Source organism: Hypanus sabinus (assembly GCF_030144855.1).
Source record: "Hypanus sabinus isolate sHypSab1 chromosome 5 unlocalized genomic scaffold, sHypSab1.hap1 SUPER_5_unloc_1, whole genome shotgun sequence".
NCBI lineage: Eukaryota > Metazoa > Chordata > Chondrichthyes > Myliobatiformes > Dasyatidae > Hypanus > Hypanus sabinus.
In genome coordinates this window covers 647,665-663,569 of record NW_026778917.1, presented here as the reverse complement: position 1 = coordinate 663,569, position 15,905 = coordinate 647,665, and the positions used below count along the sequence as shown (strand labels likewise).

The window sequence follows — 15,905 nt, the reverse complement described above, 5'->3', positions numbered from 1 at the left end:
AAGGAAACATCCTCCCCATATCCACTCAGACTCAGATTCAGTGGCCTACTAACAGCGGGATAGAGGCTGTTTCTGACTCCGGTTGTAAATGTTTTCAAACTTTTGCATCTTCTGTCCAATGAGAGAAAGGTTTGCCTCAGCTTGGCCCATTTCTCTCGAAACCTTTCCAATCCATGTGCTGGCGAAATGATTTTAAATGCGGTTATTATACCTGTCTGATCTACTTCCTTTGATAGTTCGTTCCATATTCTCACCATCCCTCAAGTCTATTTTAATTCTTGTGGGGGGCAGGAGGACACAAGCTGGTAGTGATGGGTGTGACCAGGTGGGGGGAGGTGAGGAACAGGAGGATACAAGCTGGTAGTGATGGGTGTGACCAGGTGAGGGGAGGTGGGGAACAGAAGGATACAATCTGGTAATGATGGGTGTGACCAGGTGAGGGGAGGTGGGGAACAGAAGGATACAAGCTGGTAATGATGGGTGTGACCAGGTGAGGGGAGGTGGGGAACAGAAGGATACAAGCTGGTAGTGATGGGTGTGACCAGGTGGGGGGAGGTGGGGCACAGGAGGATACAAGCTGGTAATGATGGGTGTGACCAGGTGAGGGGAGGTGGGGAACAGGAGGATACAAGCTGGTAATGATGGGTGTGACCAGGTGAGGGGAGGTGAGGAACAGGAGGACACAATCTGGTAGTGATGGGTGTGACCAGGTGAGGGGAGGTGGGGAACAGAAGGATACAAGCTGGTAGTGATGGGTGTGACCAGGTGGGGGGAGGTGGGGAACAGGAGGACACAATCTGGTAGTGATGGGTGTGACCAGGTGGGGGGAGGTGAGGAACAGGAGGATACAAGCTGGTAGTGATGGGTGTGACCAGGTGAGGGGAGGTGGGGAACAGGAGGACACAATCTGGTAGTGATGGGTGTGACCAGGTGAGGGGAGGTGGGGCACAGGAGGATACAAGCTGGTAGTGATGGGTGTGACCAGGTGAGGGGAGGTGGGGAACAGGAGGACACAATCTGGTAGTGATGGGTGTGACCAGGTGAGGGGAGGTGGGGAACAGGAGGACACAATCTGGTAGTGATGGGTGTGACCAGGTGAGGGGAGGTGAGGAACAGGAGGATACAAGCTGGTAATGATGGGTGTGACCAGGTGAGGGGAGGTGGGGAACAGGAGGATACAAGCTGGTAATGATGGGTGTGACCAGGTGAGGGGAGGTGGGGAACAGGAGGATACAAGCTGGTAATGATGGGTGTGACCAGGTGAGGGGAGGTGGGGAACAGGAGGACACAATCTGGTAGTGATGGGTGTGACCAGGCGAGGGGAGGTGGGGGACAGGAGGACACAATCTGGTAGTGATGGGTGTGACCAGGCGAGGGGAGGTGGGGAACAGGAGGACACAATCTGGTAGTGATGGGTGTGACCAGGTGAGGGGAGGTGGGGAACAGGAGGACACAATCTGGTAGTGATGGGTGTGACCAGGCGAGGGGAGGTGGGGGACAGGAGGACACAATCTGGTAGTGATGGGTGTGACCAGGCGAGGGGAGGTGGGGAACAGGAGGACACAATCTGGTAGTGATGGGTGTGACCAGGCGAGGGGAGGTGGGGAACAGGAGGACACAATCTGGTAGTGATGGGTGTGACCAGGTGAGGGGAGGTGGGGAACAGGAGGATACAAGCTGGTAGTGATGGGTGTGACCAGGCGAGGGGAGGTGGGGGACAGGAGGATACAATCTGGTAGTGATGGGTGTGACCAGGCGAGGGGAGGTGGGGGACAGGAGGATACAATCTGGTAGTGATGGGTGTGACCAGGCGAGGGGAGGTGGGGGACAGGAGGACACAATCTGGTAGTGATGGGTGTGACCAGGCGAGGGGAGGTGGGGGACAGGAGGATACAATCTGGTAGTGATGGGTGTGACCAGGCGAGGGGAGGTGGGGGACAGGAGGACACAATCTGGTAGTGATGGGTGTGACCAGGTGAGGGGAGGTGGGGAACAGGAGGATACAAGCTGGTAGTGATGGGTGTGACCAGGCGAGGGGAGGTGGGGGACAGGAGGATACAATCTGGTAGTGATGGGTGTGACCAGGCGAGGGGAGGTGGGGGACAGGAGGACACAATCTTCTAGTGATGGGTGTGACCAGGTACAGTGGACAAGCATAATGGATTTATCTATTTACATGCTGATTCATTCAGAGATATGGCACAGTACATGCCCTTCCAGCCCAACGAGCCTCACTACCCAACAACCTACAGATTTAACCCTCGTCTACTGTAATCACAGGACAATTCACAATGACAAATTAATCTACTAACTGGTATGTCTCTGGATTGTGGGAGGAAACCAGAGCATCCAGAGGAAAGCCACGCAGTCATGGAAAGGTCATGCAAACCACTGAGAGAGGGTGCTGGATTGAACTCTGACATCTGCAACGGCCTGAGCAGTAACGGCATGTGGAGAGTGGGCCAAAGGACAAAGAGAAGGTAGAGGAGTTCCAAAGGTAGGTGAGGGGGGTGACAGGGAGGTGACAAGAAATAAAGAGGTGAAAGGGGGACCACAATGGGGATTGGTAAAACAGAGATGGGGAAGTGGTGAGAAATTATGAGATGCTGGAGAAATCAATGTTCATGTCACAGAACGCTGTTACAGCCTAAGGCATCGGAGATTGGAGTTCAGTTCCAGCCTCCTCAGTAAGCACACTTCTTCCCTCCTCCAAATGCTCCACTCTCCTCCCACAATCCAAATACATGGAGAAAAAATGAGGTACGAGGGTAAACTAACCAAGAATATAAAGGAGGATAGTAAAAGCTTCTTTAGGTATGTGAAAAGAAAAAAATAGTTAAGACCAAAATTGGGCCATTGAAGACAGAAATGGGTGAATTTATTATGGGGAACAAGGAAATGGCAGATGAGTTGAACAGGTACTTTGGATCTGTCTTCACTAGGGAAGACACAAACAATCTCCCAGATGAAATACTGGCCAAAGGAACTAGGGTAATGGATGAACTGAAGGAAATTTATATTAGGCAAGAAACGGCGTTGGATAGAATGTTGAGTCTGAAGGCTGATAAGTCCCCGGGACCTGATGGTCTGCATCCCAGGGTACTTAAGGAGGTGGCTCTAGAAATCGTGGGCGCACTGGTAATCATTTTCCAATGTTCTATAGATTCAGGATCAGTTCCTGCAGATTGGTGGGTGGCTAATGTTGTCCCACTTTTCAAGAAAGGAGGGAGAGAGAAAGCAGGGAATTATAGACCGGTTAGCCTGACGTCAGTGGTGGGAAAGATGCTGGAGTCAATTATAAAAGAGGAAATTACGACACATTTGGATAGCAGTAGAAGGATCAGTCCGAGTCAGCATGGATTTATGAAGGGAAAATCATGCTTGACTAATCTTCTGGAGTTTTTTGAGGATGTAACTATGAAAATGGACAAGGGAGAGCCAGTGGATGTAGTACACCTGGACTTTCAGAAAGCCTTTGATAAAGTCCCACATAGGAGATTAGTGGGCAAAATTTGGGCACATGGTATTGGGGGCAGAGTACTGACATGGATTGAAAATTGGCTGGCTGACAGGAAACAAAGAGTAGCGATTAACAGGTCCCTTTCGGAATGGCAGGCTGTGACCAGTGGGGTACCACAAGGTTGGGCGCTGGGACCGCAGCTGTTTACAATATACATTAATGATTTAGATGAAGGGATTAAAAGTAACATTAGCAAATTTGCTGATGACACACAGCTGGGTGGCAGTGTGAAATCTCAGGAGGATGTTATGAGAATGCAGGGTGACTTGGACAGGTTGGGTGAGTGGGCAAATGTATGGCAGAAGCAGTTTAATGTGGATAAATGTGAGGTTATCCACTTTGGTGGCAAGAACAAGAAGGCAGATTACTGTCTAAATGGAGTCGTTAGGAAAAAGGGAAGTACAACGAGATCTGGGTGTTCTTGTACATCAGTCAATGAAAGCAAGCATGCAGGTACAGCAGACAGTGAAGAAAGCTAATGGCATGCCAGCCTTTATAACAAGAGGAATTGAGTAAAGAGGTCCTTCTGCAGCTGTACAGGGCCCTGGTGAGACTACACCTGGAGTATTGTGTGCAGTTTTGGTCTCCAAATTTGAGGAAGGACATTCTTGCTATTGAGGGAATACAGCGTAGGGTCACACGGTTAATTCCTGGAATGGCGGGACTGTCTTATGTTGAAAGATTGGAGTGACTGGGCTTGTATACACTAGAATTTAGAAGGATGAGAGGGGATCTGATTGAAACATATAAGATTATTAAGGGATTGGACACTCTGGAGGCGGGAAGCATGTTCCCGCTGATGGGTGAGTCCAGAACTAGAAGCCACAGTTTAAGAATAAGGGGTAGGCCATTTAGAACAGAGATGCCGAAAAACTTTTTCACCGAGAGAGTGGTGGATATGTGGAATGCTCTGCCCCAGAAGGCAGTGGAGGCAAAGTCTCTGGATGCATTCAAGAGAGAGTTAGATAGAGCTCTTATAGATAGCGGGGTCAAGGGATATAAGGAGAGGGCAGGAACGGGGTACTGATTGTGTATGATCAGCCATGATCATGAATGGTGGTGCTGGCTAGAAGGGCTGAATGGCCTACCCCTGCACTATTGACATAGTGGCGAGTTGAGTAATTAGTCATTTCAAAGTGTCCCATGACTAGGTTATGTGGTTTGCTGGGTGGCTTGGCTCTAGGAGCCTCAAGGGCCCACTCCGCGCCGTTTCCCTAAATAAACAAATTAATAGAAATCCACAAATCCACCGAAATACTCAGTGAAGTGTATTGTTTGCATCAACAACCAGCACAGGCTGAGGATGAGCTGGAGCCAGGCTGCAAGTGTTACCACGTCTCCAGCGCCAACATAGCATGCCCACAACTTACTAACCCTAACCATACGTCTGTGGAGACCAGAACACTGAGGCACACGGCCACAGGGAGAACGTACAAACTCTTTATAGACAACATCGGGAATTGATCCTGTGTCGCAGGTGCTGTAAAACACTATGCTACCATGCCCGCCTGTCTTTGTGTCATTCCATCTTTGTAAGGTTTTGATTCCCTTTCTCTGCAAACAAGTTTCTCGGTGTTCGTCGGCCCAGTTCCCTCAGCCCTACCTTAATCTTGAGACGGTCGAGGATATCTTGCACATCAGAACACGCCAAGGTCTCCTTGAAGGACTGTTCCTTGACATAATTGATTTTGTTATTGAGCTCATGGAGCTGTTCCAGAAACTGCTGCTCCGTCACCGGGGTGTCCAGGATGATGCTGAAATAGAACGGAGGGGTCAGTGAGGGGCAGCAATGGAAAGCGGGTGTGGCCACGTCACTGGCTGTCATCGAGAGTCACCGGGGTGTCCAGGATGATGCTGAAATAGAACGGAGGGGTCAGTGAGGGGCAGCAACGGAAAGCGGGTGTGGCCACGTCACTGGCTGTCATCGAGAGTCACCGGGGTGTCCAGGATGATGCTGAAATAGAACGGAGGGGTCAGTGAGGGGCAGCAATGGAAAGCGGGTGTGGCCACGTCACTGGCTGTCATCGACAGTCACCGGGGTGTCCAGGATGATGCTGAAATAGAAAGGGGGGGACTGCAGTCGATAACAGGCGCAGGCACAAAATTTGCAGATACTAGGACTCTAATTACTCCTCTATGGGATGCGGACAACACCGGCACTATTTATTCCCTCCCCCCAATTCAGCATATAGCCTACAAAGCCATTTCAAAGTTCTAAAAGCTTGAAGTAAACCTTTTATCAAAGTACATATATGTCACCATAAACTACCCTGAAAATCATTTTCTTTCAGGCATTCAGAATACAACAGAGACATAAAAGACCGACAAGATCAATAAAAGACTGACAAACCAATGTACAAAAGAAGACAAACTATGCTAATAAAAAAAACAATAAATAAATAAATAAACAAGATTCGACATTGTTTAATGTCATTTCCTGTAAAGGAGTGTAAAGAGAACAAAATAAATGCTACTCTGGATCAGATGCAGCATAAAAAACAAACACAAAGGATAAGGTACACAATAATAATAATAGAAACCAAAATTATCCAGTAAATACATAAGATAGCTTATATGCATAAATTGATTATTCATCCATTAATGACTGCTGGGAAATGTGAAAAACATTGTAAAAAATATGGAAGAATAAAGTAAGCACCATTATTTGGAGCAGAAGAGTCACTGTGTCCCTGTGCACCACCATGTTGGATTCAAATTTTGAAATTTAAATATAAATAACTAAATAACCTTGAGGACGTGTGTTGTATTATCCTTGAAAGTGAGACTGCAGGTCGAAGTACAGATATTTGGTGAGTGAAGTTATCCATGCCTGTTCAGCAGCCTGATGGATGTAGGGTAATAACAGTTCTTGAATCTGCTGGGATAGTCCATAAGTTGTGGAATAGTTCAGAGTTGTGGGGGGTAAGGTTATCCACACCGGTTCAGGAGCCCGATGGTCAAACAGTTTCATTCTTGTCAGTGGTTGGAGTCATGAACGTCTGTAGATAAACAATGGAGAGAATACTAACTGACTGCCTCACAGCCTGGAAAGGAAACACCAATGTCCAGGGCTGGGATAAACGACAGATAGTGGAGGATACAGCCCACTCCATCACAAGCAAAGCCCCCCCCCCCCCCACCACTGAGCACCACTGCAAGGACAGCAGCCACATGAAAAACCCCAACCATCCAGGCCTTGCTCTCTTCTTGCCACTACCATTGGGTAGAAGGTCCCACACCACCAGGTTCAGGAACAGCTAATACCCTAAAACCATCGGGCTCTTGAACCAGCGTGGGATAACTTCACTCCCCACAACTCTGAATTGATTCTACAACTTACAGACTCACTTTCAGGGACTCTTTTCAACTCATGTTCTCAGTTTTTTTGCAGTAATTTGTCTTCTGCACACTGGTTTTTTGTCAGTCTTTGCTGATGGAGTCTTCCATAAATTCTGTATTTTATTTTTTTCTGTAAATGCCTGCAAGAAATTAAACTCAAGTTAACATATGGTGATGATGGCATCCGTTAGTCTCGCAAGGCTATGGATCTGTGCCTGGAAAGTCTTGGTTCAGTCTGTGATGGTAGAGCAGCGTCTGTTGTGGCTGTCGAGGCCCACACAGGAGTGGCAGTCTCGGCTGCAGCCACTGCACTCGAAGGCGCTGTCCTCCAGTGTTGTCTTGGTGCTGTTTTTTCAGCAAGTGCGTTTTTCTTCAGCAGCAAGCCTCAGCTTCTCTTCTCCTCTTTTCAGACCTCTGCATAGTTCCAGCCTCCAGCGAGAGCGATCACTTGCAATGTCCTCCCACCTCTCAACGTTCCAGTTCAGTGACTTCATGTCTCTCTTGCAGACATCTTTGAAACTAAGATGGGGCTGCCCTTGTGCCCTTGTGCATCCTCCCGTCTGACATGCAGTGTATGTGGCCCAGCCAGCGGAGAAGTCATTGATGGAGCAGGGCGACGAGGCTGGGTATCTGGGCTGGGCCAGGACTTCATTGTTGGTGACTCGGTCAGTCCACTTGATGTCCAGGATGCGTCTCAGGCTGCGAAGATGGAAGACACTGCTCCTGTCTGAAGTAGAGGCTCCAGGTCTCGCTGCCGAAAAGCAGTGTACTGAGGACACAGGCCCTGCAGACTGCAACCCTGGTGTGCGTCATCAGCTTTCTGTTCTCCCGGACTCTCTTTGTCAGCCTGGCGAATGTTGAGGCTGCTCGTCCGATCCGTCGGTTGATCTCGGGGTCTAGGAAAAGACTGTCCGTGATGGTGGAGCCAAAGTATGTAAACTCATTAACCTCCAGCTCGTAGTTGTTGATGGTAATGGCGGGGGGGGGGGGGGGTGCCCAATGCCTTGACCCAACATGTTGGTCTTCTTCAGGCTGATGGTCAAGCTGAAGTCCTGACAGGCTCGTGAGAAGCTGTCCATGAGGCGTTGCAGTTGCTCTTCAGAGTCCGTTGCCAGTGCTGCGTCGTCTGCAAACAACATGTCCCTGATGAGTACTTCACCAACCTTGGTTTTCGCCCTCAGCCAGAACAGACTGAGCAGCCTCCCGTCCAATCTGGTGTGGAGATAGACGCCATCAGATGACGTTCCAAAGGCGTGCTTCAGCATGACTGTGAAGAAGATGCTGAACATGGTGGGGGCAAGCACACAGCTCTGCTTCACACCGCTGCGGATGCTGAAGGCCTCTGAAGAAGAGCCCTCCTCTCTGTCCACTACACACCCAATCTTGGAGCAATGTGCAAAATTGCTGATCCAGTTATCTGTATGATCTGCCCTCAATCTCCTATGCACCAGGGAATAAGATACAAGCTTCCCTGTAACTCAGGTCCTCAAGTCCCAGCAACATCTTTGAAAATTTTCTCTCTATTCATTAATTTTATTTATACTGTTACGTACCCGTGACACGTGACAGTGGTATACTTGTCACGTGACAGGTGTTGAAGCTATACTGGACTTAAGGTAGTGGTCTTGTGATGGTGGAGTGACGTCATTTTCCCGCCAGTAGAGGTCATGTGACAGGTTTTTTTACGGGGTATAAAAGGAGGACCCCTCCCTGTGAGGAGGGGTAGTTCGTGGCTGGATTTGCCATGTTGACTTCATGCCACTGCGTGATTTAATGTTATGACGCAGTTTAGTTGAAAGATGGAGTTTTATTTAATGCCTAAAGTTTAAAAGGTCATTGCCACCAGTTTCTTTATAATACTGCTAGTTAAAAATCAGTGGAGAGTGACGATCGGAGTTCAGGAGCTAAAAGATCAAGGAAAGTCGATTTTGACGGTGAAACAGGTTCGACCTTGTTTGATCCTCATTCGGAAGGAACTCGTTGGCTGTCCCTGTGTTAATCCCTGCGAAATTAGCAAAAAGGATTGGGAACAGTTTTGTAAAGGAAAGGTCAGTGCCTTTAAGCCGTTTCATTTCCATCTTCGTAAATTCTTCGTGGGAAAAGTAGTTCGACTGGGAACCACAGCGACACGACATGAAAGAGAATTTAAATCGCCCAAGAAGTCTCTCCTTTAATGGACTGTAAGCATTTTGAACTTTTGGCAGTACTACTTTGAAGAACTGTTTTTTTGCAACATCGCTTTAAGAACTGTTTAAGCTGCCGCACAGCAGCTGACTTCCAGTTACGTTAGTGATTTGTTTACTTTTGGGGGTTTATTTTTCAGTGTTTAATAAATGTTTTATTTGTTATAAAAACCCCTGCCTCACTCATATATTTATTGTTGCTGAGTCTGTAACAATACCTTTCTTGTAGGTGGGTGACCAGAACCGCACAAAAATACTCCAAGTTTACCTTCAACAACCCCTGCACTTGTTGCCCAGATTTTGGCATAGTGTTTTCTGCTCAAGGTTTTGGAAGCTGCTTCCTATCCCACCTCCACCGTACCGGATTCAGTTCTGTAGCCAACACAGTGAAGGTCAGATATCCATATGAATCCAGTAGATTAAACAGTCACCTTGGTGCCCCCTTGAACACCCCACATTGGGCGAGGCTGTAGGGAGGTGTATGGGGATGGACTGAGAACTAGACGACTGCATGGATCGTTGAAGCACATTTAACCACCAGGTTGACATTCCCCCACTGTGAGTGAGGCTAGTAGTGGTGGGGGGACGGGGTTGGGCAGGTGAACTGCGACTGATAGCTGAAGCACCTGGGGTGAGGCAGGATGAGGTCAGGGAGGTGTGGGACAGGTTGAAGCAGGGGCCACAGATGGGACAAGGGAAGCGTTGCTGACTCACGCGATCATGGCATTCGGCACTACGAGCTCGTCGACGAGCTGGCTGAGCTCGCTGCGGACAGACTGGCGGTTCTTCAGCTTGATGTTCATAGCGATGGACTGCTCCTGCAGAGTCTGGATCTCACAGCTGATGCTGCTGAGGTCACTCTGGAAGGTGCTGAGCATCTGCTCCATTCTCTGTGCAACGGAAGAAAGGGCTGGCGTTAAGGGACAGAGTGACAGAGCGACAGGCAGAAGAAGCTTTCCCATATTGCACGGTACCCAACGCATCACCGGCCATCAAGGACATGGAGTATGTATGTAAAGGTGCTGGAGTATGGTAGTGAAGGGTCCCTCCCAACCTGCTCATGGACTGTTTGTCAGGGAGGCTACATAGCATCCACACCAGGACCACCAGACTCAAAAACAGTTACTTACCCCAAGCAGTAAGGCTGAGCAACACCTCCATCCACTAACCCACCCCTCCACACCCAAACCACCACTACTTGATCATTTCCTGTCAATCACCTTACAAACAGACACTTCTGTGCCTAGCATTACTTTATGGACATACAATCAATCAATATATAGAAACTATCTTATGCATTTATATTTGCATTTTTATCATTGTGGTCTTTATTTTGTGTGTTTTTTTGTACAGTATCAGATCCAGAGTAATAATTATTTAACTCTCCTTCACATTTGTGTACTGAAAATGGCTTTACATAATCTTGAACCTGAATCACAGCAGCTGGCCTTCTGCCTAACTGGCACTTTGCTGGGCAATTCCTCCCACTCCACCCCACTCCTACAGCCCTAAGGTCCTGCACATGCCCATCTGGCCTTCTGTCTAAGTGGCACTTTGCTGGGCAATTCCTCCCACTCCACCCTACTCCTACAGCCCTAAGGTCCCGCACATGCCCATCTGGCCTTCTGTCTAAGCGGCACTTTGCTGGGCAATTCCTCCCATTTCACCCCACTCCTACAGCCCTAAGGTCCCGCACATGCCCATCTGGCCTTCTGCCTAGACTGGCACTTTGCTGGGCAATTCCTCCCATTCCACCCCACTCTTACATCCCTAAGGTCCCGCACATGCCCATCAACACCCCTTTGATTCTTTCTGTCAGTTACCCTGACTAGAGACAATTAACATTGGCGGCATGGTAACATGGTGACTAGCACAACAGTTTACAGCATCAGCATAAGACCTCCGGCTCAGTCTGTGGCAGAGCATACCATAGATGTACAACTCTCTGGCTAAAAAAATTCCTCTAACTCTGTTCTAAAAGTCACCCCTCAAATTTGAGGCTGTGCCCTCCACTTCTGGATACCCCCACCATAGGAAACATCATCCTATCTAGTCCTTTCAACTTCAGTAGTTTCAAAGAGACCCCCCCCCCCCCAGCATTCTTCTACACTCCTCATACATTAACCCCTTCATTCCTGGAATCTCCTCTGGACTCTCTCCAATAACAACACATCCTTTCTGAGTTATGGGACACAAAACTGTTGCCAACACTCTAAGTGCAGCCTGACTAGTGTCTTATAAAGCCTCAGCATTATCTCCTTGCTTTTATATTCTATTCCCCTGGGGATAAGAGCCAAATAGGCATTTGCCTATTTACCACAGACTCATCCTGTGAATTAACCTTCTGGGAGTCTTGCATGAGGACTCCCAAATCCCTCTGTACCTCTGATGTTTGAACCTTCTCCCCATTTAGATAATAGTCTGCACTATTGTTCCTTTTACCAAAATGCATTATCATACATTTCCCAACACTATTCTATCTGCCACTTTTTTGCCCATTCTTCCAATTTGTCTAAGTCCTGTGTCAATCACATTGCTTCCTCATCACTACCTACCCCTCCACCTATCTTCGTATCATCCACAATCTTTGACACAAAGCCATCAATTCCATTATCCAAATCAATGACAAAAAATGTGAAAAGTAACGGTGCCAATACCGACCCCTGAGAAACACCAACTATCACTGGCAGCCAACCAGAAAAGGCCCCTTTTATTCTCACTCGCTGCTCCTGCCGTCAGCCATTCCGCTATCCATGCCATCCTGTAATGCCATGGGATTTTATCTTATTAAGCAGCCTCATGGGTGGCATCTTCTCAAATGCCTTCTAAAAATCCAAGTAAATGATATCCACTGCCTCTCTTTTGTCTACCCTGCTTGTTACTTCACCGAAGAACTCTAACAGATTTGTCAGGCAAGATTTCCCTTTACAGAAACCATGCTGACTTTGACTTATTTTATCATTAGTCTCCAAGTACCTCGAATCCACATCCTTAATAACAGGCTCCAACACTTCCCCAACCACTGGGGTTAGGCTAACTCGCATGTAATTTCCTTTATCCCTTCTTAAAGAGTGGAGTGACATTTGCAATATTCCAGTCCTCCGGGACCATGCCAGAATCAAGTAATTCTTGAAAGATCACGACCAATGCATACATTGTCTCTTCAGCACCCTCTCTTAGGACTCTGGGATGTAGTCCATTGGTCCAGGTGACTTATCTGCCTTAAGACTTTTGAGTTTGCCTAGCACATTTTCCTTTGTAATATCAATGAAACACTCCTGCTCCCTGACACTCACGGACCTCTGGCACACTGCTAGTGTTTTTCACAATGAGGACAGATGCAAAGTACCCATTAAGCTCATCTGCCATTTCTTTGTCCCCCATTACTACCTCCAGCATCATTTTCCAGTGGTCCACTATCAACTCTCACCTCCCCTTTATATAACTGAAAAAACTTTTGGTATCCTGCTTTATATTACTGGCTCGTCTGCCCTCATATTTCATCTTTTGCCTTCTTAGAGCTTTTTTATGTAGGGTTCTCAGATTATTTACTGTAATGTTAACTGTTAACTGAATATATAAAATGGCTTCTCCATAGCATTATAATGAAATGGATTCGTTGTATGTACCTGATGAGGTAATGCTCCGTTTAGTTGAAATGTTTGGGTTATAGATATTGATAACGGAGGAACTAACCACTGGAAGCAATGTTGTTCTATCTGTATGTGTGGGAACCTGGAGTGAATGCGCGGGCTTTTCAGGAGCAGAACCGAAGAGGGAGGACGTGCTGGACGCGCTCTGGTCGACCACCGAGGTTGGTCCTGGGCGGCGGGTCGAGGAGATCGGAGAAGATCGAATGACAATGGAAGGCTTCGATAACTGAGCTCCAACGGTTGTACACAAACTGACTGAACTTTGATAAGTTTTGGCGCCTTTTTCTTTCTTTTTATATTGTATCGCAATTAATTACCTAGTTCTATTAAGATCTATAAAGTGTAATCTGTAAAACGTATATTGTGTCTGTCTGATATTGTATGTGTGAGTTTGTTCCGGTGTGCATTACACGACGTCTGCGCAAATGGGAGACACAATTTGGGTGGATGGACGGCTTTTCCCTTAGACAAACACACGCCGATAGCCCCAAGCATTACATTTAGTTGCATTTGCTGGATTTTAAAAGCTTCCCAATCACCCAACTTCCCACTCACTTTTGCTACCTTTCCTTGGCTTTTATGCAGTCCTTAACTTCCCTTGTCAGCCCCAGTTGCCTATCTCTGCCTTTTGAGAAGTTCTTCCTCCGTGGGACATATCTATCCTGCGCCTTGTGAACTATTCCCAGAAATGCCATCCCTGCCTGTATCCTCCTCTAATCCACCTCGAAAAGCTCCTCTCTCTCATGCCTCTGTAATTCACTTTATTCCGTTGTGATACTGATACATTTGACTTGTGCTTCTCCCTCTCACACTGCAGTATGAATTCAATCATATTATGATCACTGCCTCCTAAGGGTTCCTTTACATTGAGCTTCCGAGTAAGATCTGGGCCATCACATAACACCCAGTCTAAGATAGCCCTTCCCTGAGTAGGCTCAAGCACAAGCTGTACTAAAAAGCCATCTGATAGGCATTCAACAAATTCCCTCTCTTGTGATCCAACACCATCCTGATTTTCCCAATCCCCTTGCATATTGAAGTTCCCCATTACAATTGTGTCATTACCCCTATTACATACCTTTTCCAGCTCCCCACATCTTGGCTATTATTTGGAGGCCTATATAAGATTCCCATTTTTTTTTTTACCTTTGCAGTTTCTTAATCCCACCCACAAAGATTCAACATTCTCTGACCCAATGTCAACTCTTTCTAAAGATGTAATTCCATCTTTTACCAACAAAGCCACATCGTTCCCTCTGCCTTCCTGGCTGTCCTTTTGATACAAAGTAAATGCTTTCATGTTGAACTCCCAACTGTGGCCTTCATTCAGCCACTACTCAGTGATGCCCACGATGTCACACCGACCAACCTTTAATTGCATTATGAGTTTGTCTGAATGCTACGTGCATTTAAACAGAGCACCTTCAGTCCTGCATTCTTCACCCTTTTGAAATTTGCCTCTGTGGTACAATTTAACTCTTTGCTCTGCTTGCATTTGTACCCAATGCTTGCACTGTTTTGGCCTGTCACGTGACATATTACATCACCTACTTGTAAACCTACTGGCTCATCCTCAGCTCATTTGCCCATTAGGAACTGAATAGCAGAGGGGAAGAAGCCGTTCCTGAATCACTGAGTGTGTGCTCTCAGGCTTCTGTACCAACTCCCTGATGGTAACAATGAGAAAAGGGCATGCCCTGCGTGATGGGGGCCCTTAATAATAGGTGTCACCTTTCTGAGGCACTCACTAGCTATAGAGGTTAGTACCCAAGATGGAGCTGATTAATTTTAGCACTCTGTGTACCTGCTTTTGATCCTGTCCAGCAAGCCCACCCCCACACCAGATCGCGATGCAGCCTGTCAGAATGCTCTCCACGGTACACATGTAGATGTTTTTGAGTGCTTTAGGTGACAAATCAAGCCTCCTCAAACTCCTAATGAAATACAACTTATCTGTGGCAATATTTTGTATTATGCGCTGTGTGTGATATATATTTTGTGAGTACACTATGGTCCGGCAGGACATTATTTCATGTGCTCTATATATGTAGTCAGATGAACTTGAATTCCCTGCCCTGTCACGGGACAAATAAAGCTAATCTCTCCAGTGCACCAGATCCTCGTTGGGAGCCTGCAGTCAGTGCAGATCAGAAACAATGTCTCCTCCTCACCAGGCACCTCAGGGGTGTGATTAGCCCACTGCTCTACTCTCTCTTCACCATGACTGTGTGGCTAAGATCCATACGTTCTTCGATGGCACAACTGCGTTCGGCAGAAGCTGATGATGATGAGGAGGCGTACAGTGGTGAGATAGATCAGCTGGGTGAGTGGTGTCACAACAAACTTGCACTGAACATCAGGAAGACCAAGGAACTGATTGTAGACTTCAGGAAGGGGAAGTGGTGGATACGTACACATCCTCAATGAGGGATCAACAATAGAAAGGGTGAGCAGATTCATGTTCCACAACTACCATCATGGAGCTGGTACAAGAACCTGAAGACACCTACAATGTTTAGTTACAGTTTATTGCCATCTGCCAGTAACTTTCTCTCCTTTTACTCAGTTTGTTTTTATATATTTTTATTGTAATTTACGGTATTTTTTATGACTGACACTGTCCTGCTGCCACAAACCAACAAATTACACCACATGGGTTAGTGATAATAAACGCGAGTCTGATTCTTAAAACAGCTCTATTACAGGACAAAGTTTCCACACCCCTCATCACCACAAGTCTACTGGTGGCCACCTGCCCTGGGATCAGAGGACCATCTGTGTGTGTGTGGGTGGGAGAGTGGTAAAGAGCTCGGAGGACTGTCCGTGTGTGAGTGAGTGAGTGGGAGGTAAAGAGCTCGGAGGACTGTCCGTGTGTGAGTGGGTGGGAGGGAGGTAAAGAGCTCGGAGGATTGTCCGTGTGTGAGTGAGTGGGAGAGTGGGAGGTAAAGAGCTCGGAGGACTGTCCGTGTGTGAGTGGGTGGGAGGGAGGTAAAGAGCTCGGAGGACTGTCCGTGTGTGGGTGAGTGGGAGAGTGGGAGGTAAAGAGCTTGGAGGACTGTCTGTGTGTGAGTGGGTGCGAGGGAGAGATGTAAAGAGCTCGGAGGACTGTCCGTGTGTGAGTGAGTGGGAGAGTGGGAGGTAAAGAGCTCGGAGGACTGTCCGTGTGTGAGCGGGTGCGAGGGAGAGAGGTAAAGAGCTCGGAGGACTGTC

General features: G+C 47.5%; 1 protein-coding gene across 1 annotated transcript in view; it reads right to left on the bottom strand.

Moving 5' to 3' along the window:
* vps52 (VPS52 subunit of GARP complex) overlaps positions 1-15,905 on the bottom strand; it is a 131,155-nt gene that overhangs the window by 81,576 nt on the left and 33,674 nt on the right. The window contains exons 6-7 of the mRNA XM_059957504.1: positions 9,757-9,932; positions 5,124-5,274 (exon numbers count right to left, since the gene is read on the bottom strand). Coding sequence (XP_059813487.1) covers positions 5,124-5,274; positions 9,757-9,932 — 327 coding nt within the window. The remainder of the gene's footprint in view (positions 1-5,123; positions 5,275-9,756; positions 9,933-15,905) is intronic.